The 18069-nt window shown below is 42.4% G+C and overlaps 1 protein-coding gene across 1 annotated transcript; it reads right to left on the bottom strand.

Annotated features, from left to right (window-relative positions):
• Positions 1 to 6: 6 nt before the first annotated feature.
• Positions 7 to 6093, bottom strand: lig4 (ligase IV, DNA, ATP-dependent). Its single transcript, XM_008283130.1, has 3 exons — positions 6006 to 6093; positions 2001 to 4071; positions 7 to 1459 (listed from the first exon to the last, which is right to left on the bottom strand). Exons 2-3 carry the CDS (start codon positions 4061 to 4063, stop codon positions 790 to 792), a joined length of 2733 nt encoding a protein of 910 aa, XP_008281352.1. The 5' UTR covers positions 4064 to 4071; positions 6006 to 6093; the 3' UTR covers positions 7 to 789.
• Positions 6094 to 18069: the final 11976 nt, after the last annotated feature.

The following is an 18069-nucleotide window of genomic DNA, read 5'->3' as shown; positions in this document are numbered from 1 at the left end:
AACCTTAAAAATAGTAGTTGACTTAAGCCTAAAAATAAAAGACAATGTGAGCTTTAATAAAGTCTGGGTTAACTTTACCTTAAAGTTTAGTGTTAATTTGAGTTTTAAAAAATCTGAGCTAACTTAAGCCTAAACTAGCTTGAGTATTAGGTGAAGATGTTAGGTTTAAAAAAACAAAAGAGTATTTGGGGGCCAGAAGCATCCAATTAAAGACATTTGCAGTTGTATTATGGGAAGCCAAAATATCTCTGTTGCTTTAATTTTTAGCTTTATTTTCTAAATCTAACAAGTCCTCCTACTTAATAACTAGAGTGCCCTTTTACAATGGAGAGGTTATTATGGTGAAGTATTGCTGCCCACTAATGCTGATTATTCACTATTATTATGCTCAGAGTTGCTTGAATTAAACCTTCCATTTTTAGCAAAATAAAAAATCTCCTTTTCTATTCCAAAAAATGTTTCAATAACTGCACAGATGAAGGCTTGAAGGGGAAAAATGTGAAAATAGTATCTGAATACTTCATAATGCATTTCAAAATTTGAAAAACCAATCATTGCTTTTTGGATTTTTACAGCAGATAGTTCGTTTAAAACAAGCAACCTTCGTCACTGAGAACACAAAGATAAAACTCACTCAGTCATCATCACCCTGAGAACTAACATCCTCTGCATTTTCCAACTTTTAAAATTAAATAGTTTGTTACTTATCTTATCAGGACTTAATTAAAATGCTAAAAGAGGATTTCTGTCCAGTGTTCAGTAAAACTCTGTGCACCTCCAGGAGACTCCTTAAACCAAGTAGTCGGTGTCGTTCATCAGATAACCTGCTTCGATTGAATCCGTCACCCACGTGTCGCTGACGATCTTAAACTTCTTCCTAAAGCAGCGCCTCAGAGTCCTTAAATCCAGAAGTCTGCTTTCCTCTGCGATGACGACATGCGAAACTCCTTCCTCCAACTTCTGCACCACCGTCCCTCCGTGGTAGCGGACCTCCAGCGCCCTGATGTCCAGACAGGAGGCAGCTATGGCACTTGTAGGATCTCCTATGTCGGCGAAGTTGTCCATGTAGACGGTGAAGGGTCTAAACATGCTGGTGGGAAGATCGCTCCAGCTGTAGCGCTCCTCCACCTGCCCGACGTTCACGGCCGCCGCTGCGTCCTCGCTGCCGATCCGGCCGAACACCTCCCGCAGCTGCTGCTCGTCCGTGTCCACGAAGAAGCTGTCGCCGAAGCTGTCGTACTCCTTGGCGAAGTGCTCCCTGGTGGAGGGCGACATGTGGATCATGTGGCGGGGTTGCCATGGAACCACTTCCTTCTGGTCCAGGCACTCCAGCAGCCAGGTGGCCCAAACGATGTCGTGCTGGTTGGATGAAATCAGGTTCTTCACACGCATGTTCTCCACGCCAGCGATCACGCAGTAGGTGTCCCGTCCTGGGTTCTGAACAATGATACCTCCACACCTAACGGGAACACGACATCGGCAATCACTCGTTTGTCAAAGGCTACGTTAACACACATCTCTGGGACATTAAAGAAGGAATAACACAAAGAAAACCATGTTGTTTCCTCAAAATGCAATCATCATTTTGCTGCCACAGTCGTACTTGGTCTGTTCAACAGTTTATGGTTACAAATGCTAGCTAAAATTAGCAACATTCTCCAACAGTTTCCATTCATTCTATGGAACATTTTAGCATCTTTTAGCTTCCTGTTTTGGTTTTCCAGCCTGTGACTTTAGCTGGTGACCAAGCCAGAGCTAAATTATTGGATGTATGCTCACCAGGAGGCCAGAAACATTATATGAAATAAATGTTGCTTTGTGTCTGCTAGACATGTATATCCGCCAAAAGATGACAATGCTAGGTTCACAGCTTGTTTCCACTGTCCTCAAGTTGCCCTCATTCTAATGTCTAAATCAACAACAGCTACTGTTTAACCTACAACACCAAATTATCTTTTATTTTGTAACCAAAAAGCTGTTTCTAAGAGATGTCATGTTACCTGGCCACGCCCTTTTCCAGCTCAGACTTGGGGTGATCCTCGGTGCCATTCAGGATGCAGAACTCCACGTCCTCAAACATATCCGTCTCTTTGGTAACCCCGGAGAGGTCCTGAGGCTTGAAGTGGTCGATGACCCCGACCACCCTCTTGGGTTTGGCTGGCAGCTTGCGCTTCTTCTTCTGCGGTTCGTCGCCGTCGATGTGGAGGTGCCGCGAGGCGAGTTTCCCAGACGCCTTGCTGCGGAACTGATCCAGCTCTGCCAGGGTCATGCACTGGTGCCAATCCTTGTCGTCTCGGATCTTCTCGATGCGGGGGAAGCGCAGGGTGCAGTTGGTCTTGTACATGTCGCTTCCCACTATCTCTGCAGCCTTGACTTGGATGATGACGGAGTTGCAGGGTTCGATGTAGACTTCCGGTTTCTCTGTTCCACACAGGATGGATGCCGGTGGGTCGTTTTTGCGGTAGACCTTCCAGTGCTTGGCGAGCTTTAAACCGAGGTCATACAGCTCTTTCATGGTGTAGCCGGAGCCAATGCGGCAGAGAGTGTGGAAAACTGAAGGCTTCTCGCCAGGCTTTGGAGCTTCAGCAACAGCACATAAGAAATGGGACATCATCCCACCACGTCTCCCTTTCCCCCAGTAGCCGCCAACAATCAGCAGGTCGAGCTCGTCCATCAAGCCGTCCATATATTCGGGCTTTATCTTCAGCCATCCTTCGCCCCGCTTGTCAGGCTTGTAGATAGATGAAGGATCCTTCACCATGATGCCCTCCTCTCTGTTGTCAATAGCATCATTGAGGGCGTTCACCACCTCCTGCATGGTTCTGGCTTCGGTCTTTGGCACCACATGTATCCGTCCCTTGACTGGGGTGAAAACTGTCTGAAGGTTCTCGTAGCGTTTCTTCAGCGTTTCCTTGCCGAGCTTCTGGCCGTTGATCAACAGCACGTCGAACACGCAGAAGCACGTCTGTAACTCGGAGTCGTCCATCAGCCTCTTGATGTCGAACTTGCTCCCTTTCTGCATGAAGGTCTCCGCCGTCGGGTTGTACGCCATCATCTCACCGTCCAGGATGCAGCTCACGACGTTGCTTTTAAAGACGTTGTGAATGTACGGCGTCAGTGATCCCTCCAGTGGCGATCCTCCAAACGACTGCGTGTAGTCATGAGCATTTCGGCTGAAGTACTTGTACACATCCCCGTCCTTGTGCAGCTGAATGCGCTCCCCGTCCAGTTTGGTCTCGATGTAAAAAGCACTGTTGCCCATCTGCTTCTCCACGTTGCGGATGTTAGCCACAGCTGCCAACATCGGCTTAAAGGCAGAGAAAAGCCCAATAGAGACTTCACTTAAGGACACGGAGGGGTTGTGGAGCTGCTGGCACACCTTGTTCAGGTCAGTGTTGACATTGTAGAGCTCAGCAGCGTCTGGGTGGAAGACTTGGAGGACGGTTTCCTTGCTGATCCCGAGCTTCATGTCCTTCAGAATCATCCTGATGAGCCACTTTTGCTCAAGAGCTGAGCTCTGGGTGATGAGATGCAGCAGACTCTTTTTCACAAGATCCTTCTTCTTGCCAGCGTTGTTGATGGCCACCGAGTCCAGGAAGTCGTTGACCTCTTTGATGCTGAGGTTTCCTTGGCTGGTGCATCGTTTCTTTAGCACAAAGTATGCCATGCCAGCAAAGTCTCCAGCTTCTCCTTGGGATGTGGTCGGCGCGCGATAGTTCAGTAGTTTGTTGGCCTCTGGGCCATTCTTTGGGAGGCCTAACACATCAATGTAGAGCTTAGCCAGCATGCTCTCTTTGATGCCATACGCCATTCGTTCTCGCTCAAAAGAGGGAACTATGAGGCGCATGGAAGGATAGAAGGAGTCTGTAGTTTTGAGGTTTTCTTTGTGGAGGGCTGAATGAAAATTCCGCCACGACTCAATAAAATCTCGAAGGATCTTTGATTTTTCTGGACGGACTTTGGCCCTCTGGATTTTCTCTAAAGTGTTGCACAAGTGAATGAAAGGAACCTGAGCAGCGACAGATGGCTGAGCTGCAGCATCAGGTTTGGACGTTCCCTCCATGATCAAATCTGTGACACACGACAGATAAAAACCAGCCCGTTAGTTGACTTCACTGTTAGACTAAAGCTCCTTCTTTCCAATGAATCACATTTAAATGAATCGAAGGAGAAACACTGAAACACAACTTTGACAATTAATGAATCAATAACTTTTCTAATTTGCGTTGCACCAGCTTCAGATACGTCTTAAAACTTTTCTTTATTTGGTGTCGTAAAAAGCTGAGCATCTATTTTTTAACTGTTCGTTAGACAAAACAATCTGAAGATGTCAAATTTATAATATGAACATCAGCTACTGGCACTGTTAGTGCTGAATTAGAATTAGAATAATGTTCTGTTGAGAAATATCGAATTTGTTTCTTATCATAACAATAATATAAACAGTCAGTGGCAAAACAACTTTTTCTAATTGATGAAATCACCAAGACAAAATCCTTCTTGACATCGCAATAAGCAAACTGTGTCACTTCCTGTTGCCAGTGCGCTGTGCTCAGTTTTCAGATTCCTCTTTGCTCCCGTGATGACATTAACGCCCGATCTAAGTCTTCACACTGTTCCTGCTAAATGCGCGAAGGCTCTGGTGCAGGTAAGCGTTAGTTACTTCATAATGACTTTCCCAAAGTTCAGAGCGAAACTGGTGACATAAAAATGTGCTTCTCCTGCTCCCAATAAAGTTCACAAACCAAGTTTATGTGGATGATGCAGGGAAGAAATCTGCAAAGAAGTTTTACTCTCAGTGACGGTTGTTTGTATTTTTAGTCAAACGTCTGTATAGGATTTAAAGATGTTCATGGTGTTCCTTAGATTTGGTTGTTTACTCAGATGTTTAAACTTAAGAAATCCAAAGAAGTCCAACTTTAGTTGTATTTCAGTTTGTACGTTTGTGAGGGCTTTAAACAGTATAAAAAGGCGGAGACATCATGACAACACATTGCTTGGAAACATTTGCACTTTGATCAGGGTGGAGACTTGGATCAGGCCTCTATGTGTACAACAACAATTCAGGATTTTAATGCTTGTGCTGCTGAAGCGTCCAATTTACAAAGTATACCTGCTGTTTTTAGATTTAACTTAAACAGCGATTAAGGAGCTACTCTATACCAACAACTGACTTGTACTTAGTGGTAGAATTGATCAGGAAAATTAAGATTAATTCATTAGTTTTGCCGCTACAGGACGACAACCACGGTCTTTTTCAAAACAACCAGTGGGAGTTGGAATAATTTAAAACTACTCAGAACCTAAAACTGGTTCAGCTGCAGGTTGTTGGTTCTCACACAAGTGTTCAATGCGAACAGAACTACTGTTGGCTTTCTACTCTTTACACTTATATTGCTGTGTTTTACTTCGATTTTGCTCTTGTTTTTTTGTTGTACTTATTATTTACGAGGCTTTTTTCTTATATAACCAGGACCTGAGGACTAATTTAGTTCCACAACATGTGAATGTGAGCTGACATGACAAATAAAGTTTCACTGAATCCTTGAACCACAGACCTCAACACGTCCTGACAAGTCCAGCAGCTGACACACAACCAGGAAGACGAGCTAATAAAACAAGCTGGCAGTTTTTGTGTTTAAACAATTATATTTTGTTATATTACATCATATTAGTACCTTAAATTGCACCTTAAAATGATTTAAAGCTACAAATCGTACTTTTAAAACAACTAACTCGTGTTTATTTTTGACTGTTTCCGTTTTAAAATGACGTTCAGTTTATTCAGACATGCATATTCGCATAAATTACCAACATTTACGAACAAAACTTTAATATTAAGAGTCGCTTTGTGTTTCTAACGGCAGCTGGTCTTTTAGTAATAATAATACTCAGCTCACGTAAAGCAAAACGTTCCTGAATTCAGCGTCAAAGTCCGTATTATTTCATTTCAGCGCAATTTTATTCACATAACTATCAAAAATATAAAGAAATATTATATTTACCTGTTATTGTGTTCCTTCTATCCTCCAAAGTAAAGATAATAACTACCAAACTGCTCCCAGACGCCTACATGTTGACGCTTCCTGGAATTTCATGTAGGTCCTTCAAGGAAAACGGTCCCCCCTGAAACAGGAGCGGAACTTTGGTTCCTCCACCGCGTTGTTCATCTGAAGTGAAGTTTATCTCAGTGTTGTGCTGCTTTTGTTTTTGGGATTTAATGCAGTAAAATGTGCAGATTTTTTCATTTCATGCCAGTACAAATATTAATCTTAATATAGTTTAAATGTTGATATCCAGTCAGAGATAATTCAGACATAATTTTCATACAAATAGAGAGTAAAATAAAATGTAAAATGTGGAGTAAAATGTCCTCATGAACGTTGTTTTCAATGAAGGACTCACTGAGGAACTGAAGGAATGGAGCATAAATCAATAAAAGCAATGAGGAAACAGCAGAAGGAGGATACGTCCAAAAACCAGACTATCAAAATAAGACAATAATAGAAAATTGAAGTGATTAAAGAAAAGTAAAGCAGACTGAAAAAGATGAATACACAATTGAATAATATATTTTTTACAATAATTGATTAAAAGCCAGCCTATAAAGGTACATCTTGCGTTTGCTTTTAAACACATGATCCCTCTCTGCTGCCCTCAGGTCTTCAGGGAGGCTCTTCCAGAGATGCGGACCATCATAATAACTCCAGGATGTCTTGCTGTGGGTTTCGTTCTGTTCGGTTTAATTAAAATGTCGTTACCAGAAGACCTGAGGGCTGCAGGAGGTTCACCGGATAACAGCAAATCTGACAAACAAGTCAAACAACAACCAGTAAGAGTTTAATAAACCAATAAAAAGAAATTAAAATCATTTCTGAAGCAGGCAGGCAGCAGTGTAGAGACTTTAAAACTGGTGTAAGGTACTCATGTCGTTTTTTGAAGCAGTTGTAGTTGAGATATGTCAGATATCAGTCGCACTCTGGTGAGGTTCTTCAGTGTGAGGCTCAAACTAAGACCTGAGTGAACGATCGCTCTGAGGTTTGTCATTGTTTACATGGATTTAATGCCGCTGCTGCAGCTTCACTCTGAGTTTCAGCACTTTGGTTCTCATGAAGCTGCAGAAAACCTCCTGCCGTTCACGGTGTCCCCAGCAGAGGACGCCAGTGAGCTGCTGCAGCCATGAGGTTGTTTACCACCCCGGGTCTGGAGCCAGTTCAGGCTGCTAGTGAAAGATAAGAAGGCATTTGTTGGCCACAAGAAGGCGTTTCTCTTCACTAGAATCATTATGCAAGACGTTTACGGATCAGAGTCTGGTGGCAGCAGGTTGTATGGTAACCTGAGAGTGAAGAGTGATGGTGATGATTTCAGTCTTCATCTCTCTGTCTTCACGTGTGCTTCCTCCACGTGCTGTGTTTGGGTGGGAAAGTGCAGTTTCAGGTGCACTCTGACTGAACATAATATGGCATTTAAAGGCCTTTATGCTAATAAAACAGGCACATTTATGTTCCTCTAAAGCAGCTGTCATTTCAAACGGACAGAGGTGGCATCTCATATGTGTATATTATTAATTAGAAATAGTTCTGTCGTGTTTCCATGCGACTGATTTGGTCATTTAAGGCCACGGAAACTATTTGCCGCCTGCTCCTCTCTGGATAGCAGCTTAGCCACTTTAAGCTGTGTTTCCATCACAAACTTGTTTTGACTCCATCAGGTGGCGGCTGGTGGATTTCCAAGTACGAGCAGTCACTTGTAAAGTAACGCGAAATCATTCCAGCGACGTCTTGCTCCCGATCAAAAGCATTCGAGGATTCCACCAAACGCATTCCTTCGCCCACGCGGGCCGGGCCAAACAAACACGGTGCCCGACGCTCAGTTCTCATCAACGTGAGGGTGGAATCTGTCGGCCGTCGTGTCTCATGAGGGATGTTTTTTGGTGCAGTTTAGTGATTTACTTGCAGCTTGAGGGCGTGTGAGCAGGACCGTGGACGTCCTCCAGGCTCAGAGGTGATGTTCTGACCTCCACCTCCGACCTGAGCGTGGGAGGAGGGATCTCCTCTACGGAGACCAACGCATCTGACTGGGAGTTTATCTCAATGTTTAAACACACACAAAGATAAACTTATATTTTATTCATGAAGGCCTCGGGTCACACCGACATATGATGTGTGGCTGAAACAAACCTGAATAATAAAAGACCAACACACACATAATGTTAAAGTGCATTTATATTTTAGACAAATAAAATGTTTTCCTCTGGAAGAACTTTAAATTATAAATAAAGTTTTTAAAAGAACTGAAAAAGGGGAACAAATGAGCAACAGACACATTGATGTAAAGGTCACACATCACTTGTTATAATCAGATGTTTTCATAAATAATCCATTTAATAAATTCTTCTCAATAAGCAAAATAAGAGAATTTAGTAAGTTCTAAACACCACAGGTTACATTTAACCGCCCACAATCACAGAGATAGCAGCGTGTACAGAGATAGTCTTCAGTAGATATGATCTGTATCAGGTTTGGGACAAAACATCATCACACCGGCATCAGATATTCACGTTTTGTTTTTTTAAATTAAAACACGAGGCACACGAACCAGTTTGACCTCCAGAGGTACGACTTCATGATGGTGGATGAAGGTAAAGGAAAGAAGAAGAAACTCCATCCATCCATCATCTCTACACCTTAATCCTCACCAGGGTCATGAGGGGCTGGAGTCTATCCCAGCTGACTCAGGGTGGAGGCAGGTTCACCTGGACAGGTAACCAGTCTATCACAGGGCTACACTTAGAGACAGACAACCAAGCACACTCACATTCACACCTACAGACAATTTAGAATCACCAATTAACCTCAGCATGTTTCTGGACTGTGGTAGGAAGCCGTAGAACCCGGAGAGAACCCACGCTGCACGGGTAGAACATGGAGACTCCACCAGGTGTCCTCACCGGGACACGAGCCGGCGTCCTTCTAGCTGTGAGGCGACGATGCTAACCACCGAGTCACCAGGTTTACATGATATAAGATGCATAGATCCTGACATGTTGTAGGCTCCCTTTGATTCTTGTTTTAAGTTTTATGGGAAAATGTCAAAGATTTTATTTTGAAAAGCCAACTTTAATGTCTATTCTGCCAAATGGACCAGACACAGACGGGATTGAAATGCTGTTTCTCTCAGACCACGGTGCAAACAAAGTAGGAAAAAGACAACAAGAAACAAGACACTAAGAAGGAAGCAGTGTAGTAAAATCCTGCCTGGCTGGGTGCAGGTAGATATTTACAGATGACAGTAGAGACAGTGAAAGATATCGTAACTGGTGCAAAGAAAATCTTTTCATGTGCAGCTAAATAACAAGACAGCATGACATGTTATGGACATTGGGGTCTTTATGCAGCTCTGTGTAGTTTAAATGTTATTATATAACGACTGGCAAAGCATGCAGCTCATCTTGCCTCATCTTACAAAGTATATAGAAGTGATCTCTTTCTTCTTTTTTTTTTTTTTATCAGTGACACGACACCCGTGGGATGTACTGCTCAACCACAAAGTCACACTTCCCCAAATGACATCTTTCTCTTTGCATCTCGAGCGTCTTCCTCCCCGTTGTTTCCCAGTTCGACATCCATCCAGTAATCTACGTTATTTTAAACCGAGTCGACAAATTCAAACCAGCTGAGCGACGCGAACAAGACGAGAGGACTCGAGGTCCTGACAGGCTGCGGCTAAATCCCTGATCTCCGACCACCGACATGTTCTGGGATACCCTGACGCAGCCTCTCGTTCTGGCTCATGTCCACCGTCTCTCCAGAGGATTAGAGACGGTGAGTGGGCAGAATGGAGGCAGTATTCCCAGATAACCCCGAGTCTCCTCACACTGCACGAGACACACCTGCTGACATGCAGCCCTCAGTTCCTGCATTAAATACAGGAGCCGACCACTGATGAAGATTAGCCTGAATTTTTAATGTCTTGGGATCTATTAAAGTCATATTTTTCTGTATGTCCCCCTTTTTTTTTTAAACAAAGGCAACTCTAAGTGCTTCACACAATGAATTAAACATTAATACACAAATGGAATAAAAAAATATTTAAAGTTAATTAATACGACCAATTGAGCACGGTCAAAAATCTAGTTTTTACCCAAAAGCAATAACAGCGCCATAACCTGAAATGTGCAGCATCAACAACAACAACAACAACAACAATAACAATAACAATAATAATAAAAATACATTTTAATAAAAAGCATTTTTCATTTAAAAGAAATCTCAAAGTGCTACAGGCATGCAAAAAAAATAAAAAAATCAAACACCCCTTATGCATGGTTGTTTGTAATGTAGAATATTTCTTTGTCTTTTAAAATAATCTTTTCTTTGTGAACTTTAAAGCATTTTTTTGTAATTATTTATCTCTGACTGATGTACTTTACTGTTTGAATTTCATGGGACATGTACAATAACAAAGATATAATAATAAAAACAATTATTATTGTTGTTATTAAATTATGAATATATTAATAAAATATTTTTATTAAATTATTCGTAGTAGTAGTATTTTTAAAAATTATTATTGTTACATGAAAAAGAGTTGGTCCCATGTGATATAGATTTTTTTTCTTTGCATTTTTTTCTTTTATTATCTATTTTTTAAGCACAAACATAAGATCAGCACTAACAGTCCACACGTCAAGCAAAAACACTTGATTTTGCTCCGATAAATAAAACTGGTCTCGGCTGTACTTTGGCTTCATCAGCAGCCCTTGTTTGGCGTTTGTCCTTCGCTTCCTGCTGCCAGCAGGAGGCGCCACGAGCCTGTGCAGGATGAGCCGAACAGCTCTGAGTCACAGCCAGCCAGAGTTGTTTACTTCTCTGCTGCTGCTGCTGCTGCAGTGGAGGACGCTGGGATATGTGTGGAGGGAGGAGGAGGAGGAGGGCCTGCTGGAGCTACTATGTGCTCCAGCAGTGAACCCTCTGTTTTGCCTTCACACACAACGCAGTGCAGCGGAGAGGAAAGCTGGCGGCGTGCGCTCAGCCTGCGTACAGTATGTGCATGCACCTGCGCTCCTCAGGCTGATGCTGCAGCACAACAAGCCCCTCTCCTCCCCCCCGGCTCACCTCCCTCCCACTCCACCACCTCCTAACGCTCTGCAGCAGAGGCCTGTCATGCTGTCATGCAGCAGGCAGGGCAGTTACATAAGCCCTGCTGGATGTGCTGCTGCACTGCAACGAGAGGCGACCTACAAGACAGTAAACAACTGACGTCACTGCTTCCGTGGCATGCATCAGCTCGCACCAGGCCTGGACGGGAGGGAGGAGGAGGAGGAGGGGGGTGTTTATAGTGTGCTAGTGTAGGACTGAGTGAGCTTTTGGCATAGAGACGCAGAGGGAAAGAGAGAGAATTGGGCAGAGTAATAGAGCTAAAATCCCCCCGTCGACATGGCCGATGATTAAGCGGTGCCTCCTCCCAGAGCTGCTGCTGCTGCTGCTGCTGCTGCTGCTGAGGTCTGGCTGCTGAGATGCTTCCTGCTGAGCGCTGACACATTAAGATGTGTGTTTGCCAAAAAGCTTCCCATTGATTATTTACACTGACTGTAAGATTTCCTGCAGGACAATGAATGAAGGGAGGAACCAGGTGAAAGCCAATATTGACTCTCATCAGTGAACAGCAAACACACACACACACACACACACACACACACACACACACACACACACACAGGAGGCGGAAATGGAAATGACTAGAACTGGAGAGGAGCTGTTCGAGCAGCAGTCGGCTAATTTTACACGTGAGGATCGGGCCGGTCAGGAGGACAGTTGCTCAGCAGCGGTGGGATGGAGTCGCTGCAGATTGGGCTCGAAACTCGGATTTTACAGTTAAATGTGGATTTTACAGTTAAATGTGGATTTTAGAGTTAAATGTGGGACCTGTAGGTGTCTAATTAAAGTGACACAGAGGTCCTTAAAGATAAAAGTGTCAAAACAATGCCAAAAAAATTTTTTAAAAGTTGTGAAATAATATTATTTTTCACTTTTAATGACTGATTCTTGTAAATCTAAATCAGTCCTGATCATAATAACTGAATATTTCTTATGTTTTCAGGATTTTAACCTTTAAACTTTAAATGCCAGTTTGTTTACATGACGCCGCTGTTTTTATGAAAAGAAAAACCCAGAAACGATTATTTAATTTTCATATAGTAAGTGCTAATTGGAAATATCTTTTTTATTATCACAACAACATGCATTAGAATGCATTATTAATTCTTTGCATAAACAATTTAAGGGTTTTGTTTAATTTTTAAGTCACACTCAGGACTTTAAAATGTCAGTTTGTTTACATGACACCATTGTTGTTGTATTTTCTTAAAAAATATCAACAAAATGAGATAAAAACCACAAATTAAACCAACAAAAACATTAAAAAACATGAGTTCAAAGGTTCAGACCACTTTAAAACTGGGTAAAATGGCCTTATGTTGTTATATCGCATGCTTTTATAGTGATTTACAGTTGATTATACGCTTAAACATTTCGAAAACCTAAAAAAAAAAGTCAATTCTGCACTGTGTCAGGTATCCAAAGGGCTCAGAAAAAGCACACCTGCAGTCAAAACATATAATTTCTTATTAAATCCATATAAACATGTGGTTTAAACGCAGCTTAAGCACAGCGTAGAGCATGAGTTTAACCAATCAGGGGCTCCAGAGAAGTTCACTATTAAATCTGCTGTGACAGGATCCTCTTATTTTATCCTGTTTCATATAAATTTAGCTGCTTTTCCACTACAGAAAACAATAAAAAGTAGGTCAACCAGGAGCTAACTACTTTCTGTTTCTCACAATAATTACACATGTCAAAAGGTCAGGCTCTGATCTGAAATCAGTTTAATAGAATACTCTGGTGATGTATTTTGGTTTTGTAATGCAGCATAGTCTCTAACTTTGACTTATTCCAGGTGTCAGACGCTTGCCATGTGATTCTGATGATGATTATTATCACTATTATGATATGACTTCAGTGCCATGTATCCGTCCTTACTGCTGCTGCAACCTCTGAGCGTTCCAGCCAGGAATCAATAAAGCCTCATCTGATCTTATTTACCACTTCCAGGTCTGTTTACTGTTCCTGCTCAATGTGTTTCTGAATCAGCCGGTGCAGCCCAGAGGCTACCTCTGATATACATCACAGGCTTATGAGAGCACAGTACAGTATGTACCCGCGCTGCCTAATGTGTGTTCCCGGCATTTGTTTTATAAACCGAGTGAGAGAAACAACACTTGCCAAAGCCGTTTTTTTTTTTTTTTGATGCGCCGGCGCCTGAAGGCTCGATTGAACTCCTCACCACATAATCTTACACAAACGCCGGGAGAGACGAGGACGCCGAGATCCTGCTCACCTAAATTGCAGAACACTAAATATTGTTTTTTTTTTTTCCTGCAGCCAGACAAAACCAGGTGACTCCGGACTAAAATTAGATCACACGCCAGCCAGAATCCAGCCGCTCTTTTTATTACCTGTTTAAAATCGCTCTGTCTTTCTCCCCCTTCGCTCTCCTCTGTCATAACATGCTGTGTCATAACAGCTCCCCCCCTCCTCCCTCGTCTCTCCGTTGTTATGAAATGATTTTCTGATAAAATCCCCGACTGGACGGGCGGCTGACCTGCGCCGCTCGGTTACATCATGTGGTGTAATAACAGTGGAGCGGAGAGGTCGCCATGGCAGCCCTGCTCTGACCCCGACTCTGGGTTTTGGCTCAAAGCGGCTCCTTTGGCAATAAAGTGAAGCAGATGGAAGACGGTTCGATGATAAGCACACCAACAGTAGACATGTGCTGGAGGAAGGTGGAACCAGAGATTCATGACCGCTCAGCAGATTCTGACCAAAGCTGCCCGGAGGCCCGTTTTCTTCTTGGATCTGTTAATAATACGGTACCACGACGCCTGGTTAGATCACTGTCAATCCGGGACCACAGAGGTGCTGTCGGGGCTAATTAAGCAACAGCAAACATTAAATCCACTACCAGCACAGCAGATTTGTGTGTGAAGCGTGTTCGATCAGTGCCGAATGTTCTCATCCATGCAGATTCCAAGAGGCTGCAGCTTTTGACATCGCTGGTTTAATTAGGATCTGAAGGTCATTGGTTCTCTTACTGTGTGCCATACAGGGCATTCTCTGTTTTTTACTCTAAAAGCTACATTAGCCCAACTTTCTTTCATTTTGCACATAAAAAGAGCCGTAAAGTCTGCATGGTTGGACGTTGAAGGGTCAGTGGTGATTCGTGGCATTCTTTCTTCCTGTTGTTTTTATACGTTTTTGCTTTTCCAGTCACTGTTTACTGTCATTCTCTGCTTATGTTACCGTTTAGACACCAAAACTGCTTGGTTAGGTTTGGGAAAAGGTCATAGTTTGCATTCAAATCAAGGGGTAACCTCTTGGGCTAATGTCCAAACTTGCAGTTCCTTGAATGTCCACTTGAGGCTGACTCCAAAGCCAAGACCCCACATGTCAAAATGTCCGACTTTACATCAGAAATAAACACGTCTACAGGCTGGTACAAAAAACAGTTTTGGTCTCTGTAGCTAATTTCGATATTAATGTCGACTGTACGGGGCTGAATTTCTACACAACTCATCTGTTTATGTTATATTAAACCTTGAAGTTACACATAATCAAGGCTGTGGCCACTTTGAATGGCAGGTGGGTCATTGGTCGGTCCATGGCTCAGAGACATTTGAATGGCCGCCTACGCTCCACTCATAAAGGGTTTATCCATCTTTATATGTAGTCAATGGTTAAAATAGACCCAAGCTAATTAATGAGTGCCACCATAAAAACAGCCCCTATAGAACATCTCACTTTTTTGTCGTCTTTTTTGTTAACAAAATACGCTTTGTGCTCTGGACCATCGTTACTAATACACATTCTGGTGTGAGACTGGGCTGCACAATTAAACTTCTCAACATATAATCTGACACAAAAGCCAGAAAACATGAAAACAAAATATTGGGACGAGCTTTTGTCAGCTGGCACTGAAAACGACAATAAATTTCTTCCTGTGTTCTGGGATGAGGTGTACCTCAGGGCTGTATTCTCGAGCCACTTCTGTTTTATTTCTATGTGTTTCCACTGAGCCCCATTTGTATTTGTTGTTATATTTGAGTCCTCCCTTATTTGTTTAATGCGTTGCTCATTTGTTGATTAATAAATAACCTACAGTGTTTGTACAGTGTCATGGCATGCTAATATCTCCTTGAGTTCTACGAGGAACAAACATGTCCAAAGAACATTTCGTATTATAACCACATTACGATCCCTCATTTTATTGATTTGTAACTCATTTTGAAGTTACCATTTTACACCTACGTGTTACACTTGAACTTCAAACGATGAAGGCTAAAGCCTGTCAGCTCACTGCCTCATGCAAACCAGACCAGTCGGCTAAATAAATATGGAACACTACTGTGTACACACAGTGTGTATTTGTAATAAAACCGGCTGAAACAGGAAGGATGTAATGGATTAGACAGTCTATTGTTTGTATTTTTGTGTGTTTACTACAACTTCAAAGGTCCCCACTGGAATCAAAAGCGGTTAAGATATAATTCAATAACTTTAATCTGACAAATATATATAATCTAATATTACACAGACTGAAATACAGATAAATATCCTTTTTTCCAAAACAGCTGTTTGTGTTTTAGCAGTTAAAGAGTGTTATTGAAGTGTTGTTCTCAGAGCATGATGTGGATAATTTATGGAGGAAATATTTTGTAGAACACTCCTGCTGGGATCATGAATGATGTCCTCCACATTGTGCAGACAGGCTCACATCAGTATGACCCACTGGTCCCTTCTATGATCAACATTTCTTAACTCTTTCTTGATTAAATGTACAAGAGGTATTGATAAACTGTACATAAGTAGTACCTTGTAGACAAAGAGCTGTCTCTCTGTTTGGAGTACAGACAGACTGATTACTGCCCTGGACGATTATCGTGGCCGATATTTGGCATTTTTCCGATTATCGGCGTCTGTAAATTATTGACTTATTATTGATAAATTGTATGTGCTACTTCAGGTCTGTCGTCACTCTGTGGTTCTTAGAAATGTCTCTGAAGAAGAGACTGCAAAAACTGAACAAGAAACACAAACAGAAACCAGTGGCTACGCTAACGGCTAGCGGCTAAGTTAGAAGACAGCAACAAAGTACCCTGAAACAATAATTAATAATGCTTTAAGATATAGACCTTACGTGGTACGCAACTGCAGGAGACACCCTGATCAATCTCAGTCCATCCCACATAAACACTGATTTAATCACCCTGAGTTTTATTTCACATATTCAGTTCTAGCCACCCTTATTAATGAAGAAGTCTAGTTATAAATGACAGGTTCCTGCCACCACAAACTGGTAAAACATTACATTTAACGTGTATCGGTTCCAAATATCAGCTGTCGGCCTTTGCTGATTACTAATAATCTGCATCAGTATTGACCCTAAAAACAAACAAACACTCAAAACATATCGGTTGATTCCTAGTTTGGAGGCCATCACTGGAAAATCAAAGTCAAAGCAGCTCAAGTTGAGCAGCAACTACTTCAATTAAAACTCTAGCTCTTGCTCTCTTTGCAAAGCAGCTAATCTGGGGAGCAGAACTCATTTTGCTCCCTGGTGGATGCACAGCTGGTGTGTTCGGTCGGCGTGGTTACAGAGTCTGGGCTGAACCCAAACCTCTGCAGATGTGACCCATGCATGTGATGAAATGCACGTCGTGTGAACCCTCGCTGACATGCAGACATAAAAAACATGATTTATCCCCGAGAGAGCTGCAGCTGAGAGCCACGCTTTAACCAAAATGCTAATGTCAGCGTGCTAACATGTCCGTGTCCAATGCTAACCTGCTAATGGCCACTTCGGTTGTTATTCTGAGGCTTGTGCTGATCTCATGTCCACACCATCCCCTGTAAAATGAATTATTTACCTTCTTCACGGGATGCATTTTGAACATTAGTGTAAAGATGCAAAATTCAGACACTTAAAACAAGCCATGAGTCAAAAACCTCTTTGGCCTGACGCCTTGGCAACCATCCCAAAAGAGCCGAGATCCACTCATACATTATCAAACACCAGCATGGACGAAATAAAAGCTAAACACGAGCAGAAATCTGTTGCAGCCTTGGCCCATTCCCCTCCTGATGCAATTATCCAAGTCCTGGTTTGTGCTGAAGTTAGAACGTGCAAACCCTCGTCCGTCACACCAACTCCTCCTCCTCAGTCCTGCTCCTTCCCGACTGGACCGACACCCAGCGCTGCTCTAAAACCCAGCTGCAGCCTTCTTTAAAAACAGTTGCTCGCGTGATTTGGTGCGAGCAGCTGAATTCCTGCTCACAGTGTTTGCTGTTTGGTTGTTTGCATCAGAAACGCGTCACCAGAGGCTGAGTCAGCTTTCAGGGTTTCGTTAAGCACGTTTTGTGAACCACAATTTGCAGTCTAAGTAAGCCTTTGTACGTCACGCCTGGGGCTGCTGCTCACACCTGTACGCTCTGATGTTTGTTTGCGAGTGCAGGTAATGTTGAGTTCTTTAGTTGTACTACAGAGCAGGTAAGTGGTAGAGTTAGAAGTCTTCCCTTTGTCTCTCCTCGACCCTGTCATTACAGAATGCTTTCAAGTTTGGTACAACTGTGACCATCTGGTTGTTTTACTTCCCTTTAGGTTACGAAAAAATCAATTCAGCTTTAAATTTAAAAAAATATATACACATATGACTGCAAGCTGTCTCTTATTATTATTGCATTTCACATATTATAAAGTTGTTATGCATCTAAAAATAACATTTCATCTGTTAAGAACCGGAAAACACCCTATGTAAGTAGAGCTTAAATTGTCTTTTACAGTGTTTGTATCAGTGGCGTTTTTATCACAATAATCCCTCTAATAGATAACTCAGTATGTCTGCAGTAGGGTTGACCGTTTTAACAGTTTTTTCTTTCACGTATACAAAAAAAGGTTGAACTTAAAGAGGAGAAACAAGCATTTTTGTGTTTCAACTGATTATTTTTTTAAGAA

Source organism: Stegastes partitus, unplaced genomic scaffold (assembly GCF_000690725.1).
Source record: "Stegastes partitus isolate 25-593 unplaced genomic scaffold, Stegastes_partitus-1.0.2 Scaffold298, whole genome shotgun sequence".
In the NCBI taxonomy this organism is placed as follows: domain Eukaryota; kingdom Metazoa; phylum Chordata; class Actinopteri; family Pomacentridae; genus Stegastes; species Stegastes partitus.
Note: the sequence above shows the minus strand (reverse complement) of the source record. Positions and strands in the feature narration are given on the sequence as shown.

What these genes read in the sequence shown, in the direction of transcription:
- lig4 (XM_008283130.1), bottom strand. Translation starts at nt 4,063, where the DNA reads ATGGAGGGAACGTCCAAACCTGATGCTGCAGCTCAGCCATCTGTCGCT. An exon ending in CTGGAAAAGGGCGTGGCCAG is followed by an intron (nt 1,460 to 2,000) that starts GTAACATGACAT and finishes TGTTCCCGTTAG; the next exon opens with GTGTGGAGGTATCATTGTTC.